Source organism: Leucoraja erinacea, chromosome 22 (assembly GCF_028641065.1).
Source record: "Leucoraja erinacea ecotype New England chromosome 22, Leri_hhj_1, whole genome shotgun sequence".
Taxonomy (NCBI): domain Eukaryota; kingdom Metazoa; phylum Chordata; class Chondrichthyes; order Rajiformes; family Rajidae; genus Leucoraja; species Leucoraja erinaceus.
In genome coordinates, this window is record NC_073398.1 from 14,478,585 (window position 1) to 14,496,672 (window position 18,088).

The following is an 18,088-nucleotide window of genomic DNA, read 5'->3' on the forward strand; positions in this document are numbered from 1 at the left end:
TTTTCGCTTACCACTGTTCCTATCTGACAAGATACATTATTCATGAATCGGAAACTCACTATCAAACTGAAGATGTAATTTGTGCTAATGCCTTCCTCAGTGAATCTTTACTGAGAGAAGGGTTGGATGGGAAGCTGCAAAATGATTGCTTACCCATGTTTGACTTGATGAGCTGAGACTTCCTCGAGTCCAATCAATGTTAAGGCTGATCCCTCCATACTCAGTCACTAAGCAACCATTTCCGCTGGGATAGGACATACCTTGCCAGAGTGAGAGAGGGGCTAGAGGTTCTGATCACATTCACATCTCAAATCTTTGACATGTCTCCTTTTTTAGTGAGAACCTTACAGGTTAAAATCAGCTAGGTATGCCTTTGACTTGTCTCGCATAGTCGTTGATACGAAGTAATTTGCTGTAGTTTGATATGGCTGAGACAGAGGGCAGTTTAGAGTCACTCGTAATATTACTGCAATCTGGAGTGAATTTTAGATATGACGGATACCTGATTTTCATCCCCACTAATGAGACCCAATGCATTACTTTCTCCATGAAGTTGTTCATCTGAACCTCAACGCCAACTTAGAGCCAAGGACAAAATCTTCAATTCTATAACCAGAAGCAGGTTATAACATCTGTTCTATCCCCATAAAACTGCAGTGGCAATGTTCTGAACTATGGTCTAAGAGCTCTTCCCAGTTCGCCCACCATCTTTTCTCCATAGAGATCTTCACATCTATCATTATGCAGTTTGTTCCACCTCCCCCCAGAGACACATTATCCCCAGGGATTTTATATACTGCAGTTTGAGAACGTCAGGCCATAGATTGAGGTCATAGCTCCCAAATACAGAGGTTGGTTTGCAGTTGTTGTTACCACTGCCATCATGTGTAAAATTACAGCTGGATTTTGATCCAATGGGCAAGGTGCCGAAGAATGACTCTCAGAAATAATTGTGACATAGTGTGAAGTGTTGCAATTTTGGAAGTCAGGCCCATCATAGTGAATGGTAGGGCTCTGAAGATGAAGGTGGCTTTTGACATGCTGGCATTCATCAGACAGGGAACTGAGGAATAGAAGAGAGACAAAAGGAACTGCAGATTCTGGAATCTTGCCCAAAACACAAAGTGCTGGAGGAAGTCAGTGGGTCATGCAGCATCTGATTGACTGGCAATTGTTTCTTAAAGGGTTGACGGTGGATAAGCAATGGAAGGCATTTAAAGGCTGCATGGATGAACTACAACAATTGTTCATCCCAGTTTGGCAAAAGAATAAATCAGGGAAGGTAGTGCATCCATGGATAACAAGGAAAATCAGGGATAGTATCAAAACAAAAGATGAAGCGTACAAATTAGCCAGAAAAAGCAGCCTACCAAAGGACTGGGAGAAATTCAGAGTCCAGCAGAGGAGGACAAGGGCTTAATTAGGAAAGGGAAAATAGATTATGAAAGAAAACTGGCAGGGAAAATAAAAACTGACTGCAAATGTTTTTATAGATATGTGAAGAGAAAGAGATTAGTTAAAACAAATGTAGGTCCCTTGCAGTCAGAAACAGGTGAATTGATCATGGGGAACAAGGACATGGCAGACCAATTGAATAACTACTTTGGTTCCGTCTTCACTAAGGAAGACATAAATAATCTGCCGGAAATAGCAGGGGACCGCGGGTCAAATGAGATGGAGGAACTGAGTGAAATCCTAGTTAGCCGGGAAGTGGTGTTAGGTAAATTGAATGGATTAAAGGCCAATAAATCCCCAGGGCCGGATAGGCTGCATCCCAGAATACTTAAGGAAGTAACCCCAGAAATAGTGGATGCATTAGTGATAATTTTTCAAAACTCTTTAGATTCTGGAGTAGTTCCTGAGGATTGGAGGGTAGCTAATGTAACCCCACTTTTTAAAAAGGAAGGGAGAGAGAAAACGGTGAATTACAGACCAGTTAGTCTAACATCGGTAGTGGGGAAACTGCTAGAGTCAGTTATTAAAGATGGGATAGCAGCACATTTGGAAAGTGGTGAAATCATTGGACAAAGTCAGCATGGATTTACAAAAGGTAAATCATGTCTGACGAATCTTATAGAATTTTTCGAGAATGTAACTAGTGGAGTGGATGAGGGAGAACCAGTGGATGTGTTATATCTGAACTTTCAGAAGGCTTTCGACAAGGTTCAACATAAGAGATTAGTATACAAACTTAAAGCACATGGTATTGGGGGTTCAGTATTGATGTGGATAGAGAACTGGCTAGCAAACAGGAAGCAAAGAGTAGGAGTAAACGGGTCCTTTTCAGAATGGCAGGGAGTGACAAGTGGGGTACCGCAAGGCTCAGTGCTGGGACCCCAGCTATTTACAATATATATTAATGATTTGGATGAGGGAATTGAATGCATCATCTCCAAGTTTGCGGATGACACAAAGCTGGGGGGCAGTGTTAGCTGTGAGGAGGATGCTAGGAGGCTGAAAGGTGAATTGGATAGGCTGAGTGAGTGGGCAAATGCATGGCAGATGCAGTATAATGTGTATAAATGTGAGGTTATCCACTTTGGTGGCAAAAACAGGAAAGTAGACTATTATCTAAATGGTGGCCGATTAGGAAAAGGGGAGATGCAACGAGACCTAGATGTCATGGTACACCAGTCATTGAAAGTAGGCATGCAGGTGCAGCAGGCAATTAAGAAAGAGAATGGTATGTTAGCATTCATAGCAAAAGGATTTGAGTATAGGAGCAGGGAGGTTCTACTGCAGTTGTACAGGGTATTGGTGAGACCACACCTGGAGTATTGTGTACAGTTTCGGTATACAAATCTGAGGAAAGACATTCTTGCCATAGAGGGAGTACAGAGAAGGTTCACCAGACTGATTCCTGGGATGTTAGGACTTTCATATGAAGAAAGACTGGATAGACTCGGCTTGTACTTGCTAGAATTTAGAAGATTGAGGGGGGATCTTATAGAAACTTACAAAATTCTTAAGGGGTTGGACAGGCTAGATGCAGGAAGATTGTTCCCGATGTTGGGGAAGTCCAGGACAAGTGGTCACAGTTTAAGGATAAAGGGGAAATCCTTTAGGACCGAGATGAGAAAAACATTTTTCACACAGAGAGTGGTGAATCTCTGGAACTCTCTGCCACATAAGGTAGTTGAGGCCAGTTCATTGGCTATATTTAAGAGGGAGTTAGATGTGGCCCTTGTGGCTAAGGGGATCAGGGGGTATGGAGAGAATGCAGGTACAGGATACTGAGTTGGATGATCAGCCATGATCATATTGAATGGCGGTGCAGGCTCGAAGGGTCGAATGGCCTACTCCTGCACCTATTTTCTATGTTTCTATATTTCTATCTGTGGAGGGAATGGACAAATGCCGTTTCGGGTTCACGCCCATCTTTAAAATTATTTGGGGGGTGATCTTACAGAGGTGTATAAAATCATGAGGCAAATAGAAAGGGATGAATGCACAGAGTTGTTTCTTAGGGTAGGGGAATCAAGAACTAGAGAGTAGAGGTTTAAGTTGTGAGGGGAAATATGTAATAAGAAACTTTTTCATTCTATGTGTGGTGGGTATAAGGACCAAGGTGCCAAAATAAGTAGTTGTGGCACATACAATAACAACGTTGATAAGACATTTGGATAGGTAGATGGATAAGAAAGGTTTAGAGGGAAATGGGCTGAATGTGGGCAAATGGGACTTTTGGATGTATTTTGGTCAGCATGGTCTAATTGGGCCAAAGGGCCTGTTTTCATGTTGTATGACTCAATAATAGTATGTAACCTCTAATGACACGTAACTTCTTTTCGTTAAGTTACTCAACAGCCATCTGGCCTTTCAAAAGCTGCCAGTTTTACCGGGATCAAATCTGGATTGAAATTGTAGCTGCCTTCTGTTGGTGGACTCCCCCATCCGGATCTACAGTCTTTGTGAGGGAGGAGCTGCTTATAAACCCACCGTCTGCTGGTTGCCTGCATTAATGTGGCTGTAAAGGAGGAGAGCTCCGAATGCCAGAGTAAGAAGCGTCAAAGATCTGCTGGGTGGCAGAGGATGCAGTAGAGGATGGCAGATGCTCTCACTATGCTCATCCTGTGGCCAGAGATATCCAGCTGCTGAAAGCAGCACTCAACCCTGACTCCATCAAGTGAGATAGAGGAACTCAAGTGAAACAAATCTCTCCCTCCCAACATCCATTCAGGAAAAAAATTCTCAACATTGTCATGGTCCAAACTCTCACTTGAGTGACTGTTCTATTTCTAGTAAATTCTCCAGTAGCTTTTCTACTAGACACATGGAATTTATTGTATGGCTCCTCCTTGAAACTCTCAAGAGGAGGGCAGCAATAGGTCAGTTGGTTAGCAAACCATCTGTCATCATCCACCGCAAGCTCCTGTTGTGGTTCAATATTCTTAAACAACCTAAAATGCAAATAAAATCCGTGATCAAGCAGTACAATCTTTATTTCGCCAGGCAGGTGTAGATCAGTGTCACTCATGCTATGAGTCACACAGAGAGTGGTGAATCTCTGGAACTCTCTGCCACAGAGGGTAGTTGAGGCCAGTTCATTGGCTATATTTAAGAGGGAGTTAGATGTGGCCCTTGTGGCTAAGGGGATTAGGGGGTATGGAGAGAAGGCAGGTACGGGATACTGAGTTGGATGATCAGCCATGATCATATTGAATGGCGGTGCAGGCTCGAAGGGCCGAATGGCCTACTCCTGCACCTAATTTCTATGTTTCTATGTTTCTATGAGTCAAGCTTTTGTAGTTATGCCTACTAGCTTTATAGTAACCCTCCCTGCCTGGTTCCCGCATTATTAAAAAAACATGCCAGCATGAAGTTACCTATGCTATGTCATTAATAAAGTCTTTGGACCTTGATCATGGTGTAAGGCTTGAGTTATTTGGACAGCCGCAACACAACAGCGGGTGTGGTAAAACCCTTAACAGTATGCAGATTACAGACTATACATCCCCACACAAAGGGGCAGTGATCGAATTACATATATATACTCCAATAATCGACGATTCAGCAATACATTATCTATAAAGCTTAGCCCAGCCTCTTGCTTCATAAGATTGACAGATCCTAAAGATTGACAGCAAAAGAAGATTGACAGGTTCTTCTGACAGAGGAAGAAGGTTATATTTCTGCAGAACAAGCATTTTGTTTTTTTCTACTTATGACACACATCATAATCATGTGGAACAAGGGTTAGTCTGAATTTTCACCTATGTTTATGTTATAGAGATATTCGTGAAACTTGTGCTTGTTATCTTACTTATGTTATTGGAAAGGGAACATCCACAGTCTGCTAGCTTTGTTAATGTACTGAAAGCAAAGGTTAGTGTGTTTTGCTGGCCTTGCAATTTAATAGAAGAAGGCTGTTTTAGTTTCATCGGAATCCATTTTGTATTTTTAAATCATTATTAACTTCCACACTTTGCCACGCGGCAGACCTTTGAATCTTCTTATCTTGGCAATCAGCGCTCTCTTTTACAGCCACATCGATACAGTTAACAGCAGGCCATAGGTTTAGAAGCAGCTCCTCCCTCACAACGGCTGCACATCAGGATGAGTGAGACCATCAGCTGAAGGCAACCACATTTTAAACCTTGGTTTATGCCAATATACATATGCCCTGATATGGCACCTGGCAGAGACATGGAACTCTAATGGTGAGCACTCTATTCTGGAGTCTTTCATTTGGGTCAGACAATGCCACACTGAAATTTTAATCTAACAAAACTTTAAGCCTCATCACCAACCACTGTACTGCTTTTGACTTTTCCAACCTAATGAGTCTAAATGTCACACTTGCATTCAGTACAAGAGTTTCCAGGCTAAAGGAGTTTCTCCTCAACATTGGGCAGGCTTTTCACCCACAGCCCCGATCTTTCAACACAGCAGAAGATGCACACACAGTCCAGCAAGGAACTTGAAGATAATTCTCTTTGAAGACTCTTGAAGATATTTTAAATGTTACAACACAATCACATTTAATTAACAAAATGTAAATTTTAAATGAGAAGCACATTATCTGGAAACTTACAATTTCTAACAATTAACCACAGAAGGGCCCCTCGTAATATCAGATAATTCTCGTAAAAATATCAAAAGAAAATTTAAATCCTGAAAATGAGAAAACAGAAGCATTTCACTTGACATATGAGATTGCACAAAATCTGCATGTTTTACAAGTGTGCTAATAAGACCGTTCTCAATGCCTCAACATATTAAATCCACAATCAAATCTGATTAGTTAGTTTTCAGTGTGAACATTAAACTGTAAATTCTACAAAACATACTATTGTTCAAAAAAAGTGGAAATTTCAACCACAAAATCACAGCTGCAGCAAAATCTAGCTGGAGAGTTTGTCTACAAAGGTATAATACCCACAGAGACTGTTGAGATAAGGTGCATTCAAGATAAGTGATTTATGTATGCTTATGTTTTATCTCAATAACGCTTCCTTAGTAATGCACTAGGTTATGTTATAACACTTGAGAATTTAAATGTCTTCCAACACTAACAGTTTATTTTCAAGATATTATATGAATCATGAACTTACATTGATGAGTTCAATTTCCCACAGCTTTTTCACAAGATCCATTGATGTATAACCATTTGCGAGAAAGGTCTTGATGTAATCATTCAATTCTAAAGAATCTAACCAATCTGCCACAGATGTTGGACTGTTTGTATCATACCCAATAACTTTCACCTGAAACAAAAGAGAAAAATACAAGTGTAAGTGCTGCATGAAATTATGGACAGGGATCTTGTTCTTTTTCATGTGACAATGCCCCCAAATCAATTATTATCCCTATAACATCCTAAACATTAGAAAAGAGTAGAATGATAACATTTTACCTGCCTGGGAGACACTGCAGATAATCTAGATCATAGAATAGTTCAGCACAGGGACGGGCCCTTTGGCCCCAATGTCCGTGTCGAACATGATGCCTAGTTAAATCAATTTCCCCTGCCTCCACATGATCCATATCACTCCATTCACTGCACATCCATATATATATATATAAATAATAATATATATATTTTAAAAAAATATATATATATATATATATATATATAATTTAAACAATGTTCAAGCATATAAACTAATAATGCAATCATTATGGTGTCTGAGAACCTGTTAACATTTATCTTAACTATTGTGACAGAATCAACCAGAATATTTCGTAGGGAAGGCAGTTGATATATGGTGGAAAGTTGATGTGAATACATACTACAGCTAGGTTCAGGGCACTTTCAAGGTATTCTGACGACAGAGATGGAGTAATGGGTTACAAATCAATACCTCTACTACAAACCCACTGACTCCCATGGCTATCTGGACTACACTTCTTCCCACCCTGCTTCCTGTAAGGACTCGATCCCCTACTCCCAATTTCTCCGCCTAAGTCGTATCTGCTCCTATGATGAGGTGTTCCAAACCAGGCCATCGGAGATGTCCTCATTCTTTAGGGAACAGGGGTTCCCCTCATCGACTATAGATGAGGCTCTCACCAGGGTCTCCTCTATATCCCGTAGCTCCGCTCTCACCCCCCATCCCCCACTCGTAACAAGGACAGAGTCCCCCTTGTCCTCACCTTCCACCCTAACAGCCATCACATACAATAGATAATCTTCCAACATTTTCGCCACCTCTAACGCGATCCCGCCACTGGCCACATCTTCCCATCTCCTCCCTTTTCAGCTTTCCCCAGAGACCGCTCCCTCCATAACTCCTGTCAATTTGTTCCTTCCCACCCAAACCATCCCCTCCCCTAGTACTTTCCCTTGCAACTGCAGGAAATGCTACACTTGTCGCTTTAAAAACCCCCCCCCCCCCCCCCCCCCCCCCCCCTCCCCCCCCCCCCCCCCCTCGACTCCATCCAAGGATCCAAGCAGTCCCTCTAGGTGTCAACTGCTCTACATCAGTGAGACCAATCACAGGCTTGGCGATCGCTTCGCGCAACACTTCTGCACAGTTCGCATTAACCAACCTGACCTCCCGGTGGCTCAGCACTTTAACTCCCCCTCCCATTCCGAATCCGACCTTTCTGTCCTGGGCCTCCTCCATGGCCAGAGCGAGTCCCACTGCAAATTGGAGGAGCAGCACCTCATATTTTGCTTGGGTAGTTTACACCCCAGCGGTCTGAACATTGAATTCTCCAATTTCAGTTAGTCCTTGCTTTTCCTTCCTTCCCCTCCCCTTCCCAGCTCTCGAAAAGCCCACTGTCTCCACCTCTTCCTTTTTTCTTCCCACCCCCTCCCTCACAGTCTGAAGAAGGGTCTCAACCCGAAACGCCACCTATTCCTTCGCTCCATAGATGCTGCCTCACCCGCTGAGTTTCTCCAGCATTTTTGTCCAACTTCAATTTTTCCAGCATCTGCAGTTCTTTCTTAAACAAATCAATAGCTCATTCAATAGATTATAGAATCAAAGGACTAACTGATGAGAAGAGATTGAGTGGAACGAATAGATTCTCTCGAGTTTATAAAAATGAAAGATGATCACATCAAATTCGTAAAGACCCTGACATGCTGGAAGCCCAGAAGCTGTGCTCTGGCTACAGTCTTGGACTAGGAATTGTAAATTTGAGGATTGGTCATTGAGATAATTTATTCAGTCAGATGACTGTGAATAATTTGAACTCTCCACACAGAAGACTATGGACGTGCAGTTGAGAAGTGAGTTCAAGACAGAGATTGATAGAATTTTGAGCAGCAACAGAATCAAAAGATTTGGAAGGAGGGTGGGAAAACTGACTTGCTGCAAATGTTCAGCATGAATATATTGTATGAGGATCCATATGCTTTCCCTTGTTCCTATTTTTTACCTCATGTATAAAATTTGTTTTTCTTTTCAGCCAGATGCTGAAAGCATTATTTATGAATATAAAATGCTAAATACAATGTTATCAGTGCAGAGAGAATGCTAATGTTGCAGACTTAATTAAATAATCTCTTGTCAAGGGCACAAATTAATTTTACTCGTAATAGCAAAAAAAAGGTTCCAGCCTAATAAACTAAAACAATATACAATAGATAATAGATGCAGGAGTAGGCCATTCGGCCCTTCAAGCCAGCACCGCCATTCAATGTGATCATGGCTGATCATCTACAATCAGTACCCCATTCCTGCCTTCTTGCCATATCCCTGACTCCGCTATCTTTAATAGCCCTCTCATGAAAGTATCCAGAGAACCGGCCCCCACCGCCCTCTGAGGCAGAGAATTCAACAGACTCACAACTCTCTGTGTGAAAAAGTGTTTCCTCATCTCCGTTCTAAATGGCTTACCCCTTCTTCTTAAATGGTGGGCCTGATTCTGGACTCCCCAAAAGCGGGAACATGTTTCCTGCCTCTAGCATGCCCAAACCCTTAATAATCGTATATATTTCAATAAGATTCCCTCTCATCCTTCTAAATTCCAGAATATACAACCCCAGCTGCTCCATTCTCTCAGCATATGACAGTCCCGTCATCCCGGGAATTAACCCTACAATGCACTCCCTCAATAGCAAGAATGTCCTTCCTCAAATTTGGAGGCACAATGGACACAATGAACTGCAGGACTGTTGGTTTACATAAAAATGACACAAAGTGCTGGAGTAACTAAGCAGGTCAGGCGGCATCTCATGAATAGGTGACATTTCGGGTCAGGACCCTTTGGTTTAAAGTCAATCTGAATATTACTTAGTGTGGTGAGTTTCTTGAAAATGAAAGTTTTGATGGAAATCATTTTCAAATCATTTGTTTTCTTACCATCTCCAATCATGCAAAATGATTGCTGGAAAGAAAGATTTGTTTTGCCAGTTTGCATTTCTGAGTGGCTTAAATGCATTACTGGATGCCTCATGCCATTAAAAAAAATGTGAAAAATGCCATGGACTGGTGAATCAGAATATCTCCAAAATTAGGTAGAGGCACTTTTTATTTGATAAAACATCCAATCTAAATGTTGCAGCAGGAAAATCATCTGCTAATTACCTGCCTTTAGTTGAACATATCGCCCATGCTGAATTTGATTTCTGAAAAACTATTAACCTAAGATTACCACAAGATTTTTAGAAAACAATAACCCACTTGGACCAGAAGATCTTATAACTAATTTTCTGACATTTAGTATTATAGAAATAAATGTATTTGAGAGAAGTTTAATACTGATCAATAATACAACATTAGAAAAGGAACATTTCCATATACTTGAATTCTGCTGCTGCAGCTTATAAAATGAACTCCAAATTTCATCCTTTAATTTAATTTTCCATTTCTCCTATGCTATTAATCAAAATATGGTTTAATTCATTGTATATTTTTTTCCCTCTCTCCTGAAAGTTTTTCTAAAATACCATATAAATGCAATGGTCACAGCACACAAATTGGAGGTGGGACAATTCAGAAAGAAAATATTACATTTTTTTATCCACTCAAACATTAACATGGAAGAATTGATAGCATTGGCTTGATAAATTTATAACCTCGGGTTAAATCCAGTATACTAGTGGGAGATTACTGAAAGGGGAGCCAACCTCACCTTTTCTTCAGCTAACTCAACTAATTGTTACTGTTTAACAAACTTCAATGCTTGTGTCCAAGTTACAATTTGCCTTAACAGCACATTTGCTCAAATTCAGTCATTCTTGTAATTGCACACATGTATTTTGGTTTCAACTACTTTGTATAAGCTAATATAAACCAACATTTACTACACTTGATACACATTATTAGCATTTCCAGACTCACGATGATACACCAAACACACTCTAATGATGCCTATAACTACTACATCCCATTAATAAATGTTAAATATATACATCCCTTGACTGAGAATATTAAATCATTTGTTTCTCATAGTTATACAGCATTTGAATTTAAATATTGGTTGGTATTTCAAATTGGTATTCCTCACTGTTGGCTGGAATGGTGTGGCATCTACACTGCTGATATGGATTGTACATGCATGTTTTAAATAACACATTAGATCAAAATGTGACCGTTTCTTTATTTAAACCAAATAATGTAGAGTGAATAAACAAGTAAATCACCACAATTTATTCTTAATGTGTTTCTATTTCTACTAAAAGGTTGATTGGATGACAAGACATACACATTCTCAATGGTTTGGAGTTTGTTTAAAGTGCAGATTAGTTCCCATTGACTATGGTCACATTTCAGTTGAATATCAACAAAATAAATTTGTCCATGTGCATTCTACCGAGACAAGATCATAAAGAGGAATTCATAGAAATAGTTTAAACCAGACTATAACCTTCAATGCCATTCAATAGTCCTTTGGTAAACTATTTCCTCATATGATTTAAAACAATGGTATTTGTCATTTTCTACAGCATATCTCAACTCACTCGAGGAAGTCCACGAACAGCCTGCAAAATCCGTTGTCTGTGCGAAGAGTTAAGGATGCCTATCTCCAACAAATCCTGGTCTTCCACAACATTACTTCCCTGGAAAGAAAAAAGGAAAGAAAGAAAATGAAGTAATTCCCACTGCCAATTGTGATCAACAACACTGCAGTGAAATTCCATAGTAAACAGCAGGTGAGCAGTAACTATCAAATAGCTATGCTGTGTCATGGAACACCTTTGATGATCACTTACTTAGATATCAATGAAGTGAAATAATAGAGGATGAAAACTATTGTAACCAAAATAAAGGAAAGAGATGTCAAGAATCAGTTTTTTTCCCTAAACTTTATTGATCCTGTGCACAGAAAGGAAGATACTTTTGCCCCCAAGCGGTTAGCTCCAAAAGATTTACAACTTGGGTCAATAGTGCACAGCATGTCACAACCATCTATCAGCACTACTGATGTGCCACTTTGAAAGCATGAGTTCCTTTCAGTACAATTAATTCTCAATCCCAGTAGAGCCATTAAACATAGTTGTCTAATAATTCAAAAAATAGGTGATGGAGGCATCATTCATTCTACAGAATCATTTAAACATCTTATAAAACTGGTTTTAAGTTTTTGACCAGATGTTCTTAATATAATCTGAATATTTTAAAGATGATTAAAATAGGAGATTATGAGATATAAATTGTACTTTGAAGGTTAAAAAATGAAAAAATTGAAAAATGTATGTATCCATGTAACTCCATTCACAGCCACAGGATTTTCCTCAAAGCATCAGAGCGAATTAATTACTTTGCAAGTGTAGTTGGACCAGCAAATATACTGGCCAAATTATACATAGATAGTCCCACATGCAGTAATGGGATAAGGCCAGATATTGTGATATTTTCAGTGATGTGATTGAATGATAAAACTATAAAAAATAACCCACAAATGTAAAACTCTTGCCCCCCCCCCCTTATGAAACATTACTGTGGCCTTGGTTTAAGAAGACACACCTTACAGTGTGGCAGTCACTCTGGACTACATTGACAATTTTGTGCTGAAGTCTCCATACTGGCATACTGGAACACATACACACAATCAAAAGTGAGTACGTTATCAACCATGCCACACCTGACACAGTGTACGATACGATACGATACGATACAACTTTATTTGGCCCAGGAGGGAAATTGTTCCACCAACAGTCATACAATACAAAATACATGAAACATAAAATTAAAGTGACGAGTGGAAAGGATTGGGGATGTGCAAATAGGGGGGAGTCAGTCTATCCCAAGACAGAAGGGGGAGGAGTTGTACAGTTTAATGACTTGTACAGTCTGACGGTTTCCTCACCATGTTACATACCATCGGATGAACTGAAGAAACAAACTATTGATGACTGTCATTTTATAGCCTGGATCTAAGAGGAAGAGAAGGCCTTTCATAATCCACTATGGCAATATTCTTTTAAAATTAGAATTAATTGTAGACAACAAAAACTTCAATTTGTAGCATTATTAAAGTATTGTCATTGAGGACACTATATGGAACTCAATAAATATAAAATTGAGCAGATAATGAACTCTGTGAATTCACTGCCTCTCAGGTTGATTTTATATTCCATTAACCGCAATGTTTGGCCTATATTTGGAATTCACCTCTGATTAGCGTTGGAGGTCGGGAAGAATTCATTCACCTTATAAGTCACATCCACACATCTGCAAATAGAAACACTGAACATGCATATTGAAAGACACAGATTCGGAATGCCGTTGTTTTATTTCCAGTTTCAAGCTTATGGCATGTTTTCAATATATCATGGACAGAAAAGAAAACAATATATTCATGCTTTTGTACCACTGGCTTATTCTTGAGCTGAAATATTGTCATTCCCATTTGATGAGGAAGTTACACCATTCAATCATCCAGAATTTACCTGGAAGCACGTTGAACAGGTCTACTTTGCCAGTGGAACTCAGTTGGGACTTCAGGTAAATGGCCAAAGTTTGCAGCACCTCAGGTGTGCATCTTTGACAGTTCTGATGTATTGCTGTAATTCAGATACAACCCTGTCAAATTGTACCTTGGGATGTATCCTAACGCAAGATATTAAATTTGCACATGAACCCATGGGCCACACACTGGATAAGGATCTGAAATGCAAGCTCTATTCACAGAGGGTAACCTAAAAGCACTTTGCACAATCTCACCGAACTGGAAACTTCATTTCATTACATTTAAAAAATATGATGTCAGTCACAAATGTTGTAAATAAATGACACTAGACCAGGTGGGATCCGTTGGGTTGCTGGGGGGGGGGGGAGGCCTGCGGCGTCACACATACACTAACCACCCCCCCCTTGATATTATATTACTATTATTCATTTGCTCTTTTTACCCCATCCCCCGCCCCATCCACTCACGCATAGCCCCAACTCGCAGGCGTTGCTAGAGAGGGGGAGGGAGGGGCGCAGAGAGAGGGAGGGGGGGGGCAGAGAGAGAGAGAGGGAGGGGGGAGGAGAGAGAGAGAGAGAGAGAGGGAGGGGAGAGAGAGAGAGAGCGAGAGAGAGAAACACATACAGACTAGAGGGTGAGAGAGAGAGGGAGAAAGAGAGAGGGAGAGAGAGGAGATAGAGAGAGAGATTGAGAGGCAGAGAGAGAGAGGCAGAGAGAGAGAGAGGAGAGGGAGAAGAGAGAGAGAGGGCAGAGAGGGGGGGGCAGAGAGAGGAGGGGGGGGCAGAGTGAGAGGACCTGACCCGGACCCAACCCGAGGACCCGACAGCTCGGTCCCGTGCCCTCAACGGGGGGTCAGAGAGGGGGGATGTGGACTCGGAGCGAGCGGGGGGGGCCCGACTTCTTCATTCTTTCTGCGTCTTTTGGAGCGGGAGGGGGAAGCAGAGTCTTGAATAACGGGGGGGGGGGGGGGGGGGGGGGGGGGACGTCACTCGCAGCGCGAGGAAAAAGGGCACGCAAACCCATTGTGACGTCGTCAGCGGAAGACAGTCGTTTTTAAATTCAAAGTTATGTCAGATTTTTAAATATTTTCAGTAATAACTCGAGAAATAAATCATGAAATTTTCAAATAAGGCATTTTCCGACCACGGGAAAAATCACTACCAGGATATGTAAAAATTTTACCGTTAGCGCGTCGTTTTTTCGAGATATAGTTATACACGAACAAATACACAACACATCCACATACAAGATCAGACTTTTAAGTATATAGCACTTTTATATGTTGCTATTCCCACCACATAAAATTCTATTTATATTACATCAAACAATTTCCCTTTACTTACATTACTTAAAGCAATTATCCTGAGAGTTTTTATTATGAGAGTTTTTATTAGCTTTATTATTTATCAATCTGTAGCCTTTCTACAGAGAGCCTTCATGGTAGGTACAGTACGCTTTAGTGTATCCCTCAAGAAAGGATTGTATAGATGAAATCCCTCAAAGCCAGGCACAAAACACAATGCCATAAAGGTGCCTTTGAAGTTCTACTTCAGAAGATTCTTCAGGCTGCAGCTAATGACACATATAAGGTGCTGCAATCAGTATTCCCGTAAACCAATGGATAAGATACCAAGGCTCAGTTCTCCAAATGTGCAGGTGCAATTCCTTCTCCTTATGATAGTGGCAGATTGTGTGAATGGCTTTGCAACGAGTGCTGATTTCTCCATGACTAGTGAGTAATATATTGCACTCACGTTGCCCTGAAGCCACAATTCTCAGAAGAAGTTCCACTCCATTAATATTTGAAACAACAGTCAGGGATTCCTCATGGTACTGGGGAAATCTAATACATCCCACCATTACTCTGCCAGTCTGGTGGAGGGCTGCTTAGTGTCAAGAACCACCTGCAATGACAAGAGTTCCGACTAGTGCATTATCATGCACAGCTCAACAAGCACATAATGAGAAGAATGCACCACTCTTAATATCATTGATTGTGCAGTAAATATTCCGAAGAGCAGGTCAACTCTTTGGATAGATCTGCTGGGCAATACAGCCCGACGAAGATTTCAACATTTATAAGAGCTTGCAGCATCTTCTATATCCAATATGAGCAAGATCTTAAATAAATATCTCACCAAAAGTGTATAAAATCATGAGAGGAATAGATCGGATAGATGCACAGAGTCTCTTGCCCAGAGTAAGGGAATTGACACCCAGAGGACAAAGGTTTAAGATGAACAGAGAATGATTTAATAGGAATTTGAAGGGTAACTTTTGCACACAAAGGGTGGTGGGTGTATGGAATGAGTTGCCAGAAGAGGTAGTTTCTTGATACTTTGGAGCATCTCTGTATCAGGAAGGATGAAGTACTGGAAATATTAGAGCACATTAGACTATGTAACATTTAAGAAACAATTAGACAGGTATACGGATAGGACAGGTTTTGAGGGATATGGGCCAAACACAGGCAGGTGGGACTATTGTAGATGGGACATAGAAACATAGAAAATAGGTGCAGGAGTAGGCCATTTGGCCCTTCGAGCCTGCACCACCATTCAATATGATCATGGCTGATCATCCAGCTCAGTATCCCGTACCTGCCTTCTCTCCATACCCCCTGATCCCTTTAGCCACAAGGGCCACATCTAACTGCCTCTTAAATATAGCCAATGAACTGGCCTCAACTACTTTCTGTGGCAGAGAATTCCACAGACTCACCACTCTCTGTGTGAAAAAAAAAAATTCTTACCTCGGTCCTAAAAGACTTCCCCCTTATCCTTAAACTGTGACCCCCTTGTTCTGAACTTCCCCAACATCGGGAACAATCTTCTTGCATCTAGCCTGTCCAACCCCTTAAGAATTTTGTAAGTTTCTATAAGATCCCCCCTCGATCTTCTAAATTTGCATGTTGGTCGGTGTGGACTAGTTGGTCGGAAGGGCCTGTTTCCACACTGTATGACTCTATGACCAAGGAAAAGATGTGGAAACTGTAGAATTGAGGTTGGAGTGTGCTGATACTTTGGAGCATCTCTGTATCAGGAAGGATGAAGTACTGGAAATATTAGAGCACATTAGAATGAATAAATACCTAGGACCAGATGGTATATATCCCAAGATGCAAAGAGAAGCAAGGGAGTTGATTGCAAAGCTCTGACAGAGATTCTTGCATCTTTTTTTAGCCATGATGAGGTACCAGAAGACTGCAAAATAGCTAAGGTTGTCCTCTTGTTCAAAAAAAGACAAAACAAATAAACCAGGCTAGTGAGGCATGGGATTTATGTTCAATAGAAAGGCAGCCGCTTATTAGGAAGACTGGGATAGGAAGACAGAATATATTTGTGCTTCAAAATATTTCAACATCTGTAGAAGTCACTGGAAATTTTGTTTTGCTAAATGCCTTTCCTAATAGTTCTTCTTTGCCACGGTCACTCATTAAATACTGGTTGGATTTCCCCCAAACCTGGGTATGTTGGAATATACTGATACTACAACAGATCAATTGAAATACAATTTCAAGTTAATACTGAGATAAAATTGCTGAAATCAGAGCTCCCTAGGTATAATCAAAACAATCAACAATAATAACTGATGATATCTATGTATCTTCAAAGTAATTAGAACAGAGTAGGAGGGGGTGGGGGAGCTGTTCAATAAATAGTTAGGATAATTATATTCAAAGCCAGCCTTAGTTCCAAGAAACTCAGGATCCTTTTGACATTACATATATCATACACCAAAGACAAATACAAGCCTATTTTGTATTAACAAGTAATGGACAATATGTTGTTTTAACAGGTTTAAGGCATTTTCATGACTACTACTATTTCAATATTTTTTTCATTTGGACCAAAGCCAAATAAAAATAAAGGAATATTGAAGTTACATTTCCCCCCACTGTTGGTCTTTCACAACTGAATTCAAAAAGTCATTTTCCAGACACCAGTACTAGGCTACCCGACCTCTTCTTATAACTTAGGCTCTCAAGTCCTGGCAACAAAAATGTGTACACCCTTTCCACCTTAATGACGTCTTTTCATTAGCAGTGTGACCAAAACTGAACATTACGTTCGGGTCTGAAGAAGGGTCTCGATCTGAAACGTCATCTATTCCTTCGCTCCATAGATGTTGCCTCACCCGCTGAGTTTCTCCAGCATTTTTGTCTACCTTCGATTTTTCCAGCATCTGCAGTTCTTTCTTAAACATGAAGTTCCAAGTGATGCCTTCCCAATGGCTTGTACAACTGCAACATGATGTCCTAATTCTTATACTCAAGGCCTTGACGAACGAAGGGTAGCATGCTAAATGCCCACTACGTCATTTGTGATTATGTAATGTCTTAAAATTGTTCAGTTACTAAGAATGAAATTGATATATTTTAGATACATGTCCAACGTTAATAGATTTTAAAATAAGACAAAATAAACCTGATGATTGAAAATGTGTATCATTAAGTTTGCAGAGAATCCAGTCAAGTGTCTTAAATGTTCATACTACTCGCTGGATACATACATAAATGCTATGATTCACCCTTTAACTCAATTGACAGCTTATCAGCAAGGAGATATTTTTGCAGATGCATGGCTGACACTATTAACATTATCCTGCAGGCTGAGTAGCTTTGTTTTTCAAACATTCAATAGGGTGCTGAGGAAGTACTTAATTTAACAAAAAAATCCATTAGGAGTCCATTAAGAGACTTGAGACTTGAAATTTAAAAGTCAAAATTCTGGCTTGAAAATACATTAAAATGGACAGAAATAATGTCAAGTCCAATTGT

General features: G+C 40.4%; 1 protein-coding gene across 12 annotated transcripts in view; it reads right to left on the bottom strand.

Annotated features, from left to right (window-relative positions):
* The window catches only part of anks1b (ankyrin repeat and sterile alpha motif domain containing 1B), a 646,306-nt gene that overhangs the window by 59,245 nt on the left and 568,973 nt on the right, over window positions 1-18,088 (bottom strand). For all 12 annotated transcript variants that reach the window (XM_055652964.1, XM_055652967.1, XM_055652963.1 and 9 more), the window contains 2 exons: window positions 11,357-11,455; window positions 6,555-6,707 (listed from right to left, as the gene is read on the bottom strand). In XM_055652964.1, coding sequence (XP_055508939.1) covers window positions 6,555-6,707; window positions 11,357-11,455 — 252 coding nt within the window. The remainder of the gene's footprint in view (window positions 1-6,554; window positions 6,708-11,356; window positions 11,456-18,088) is intronic.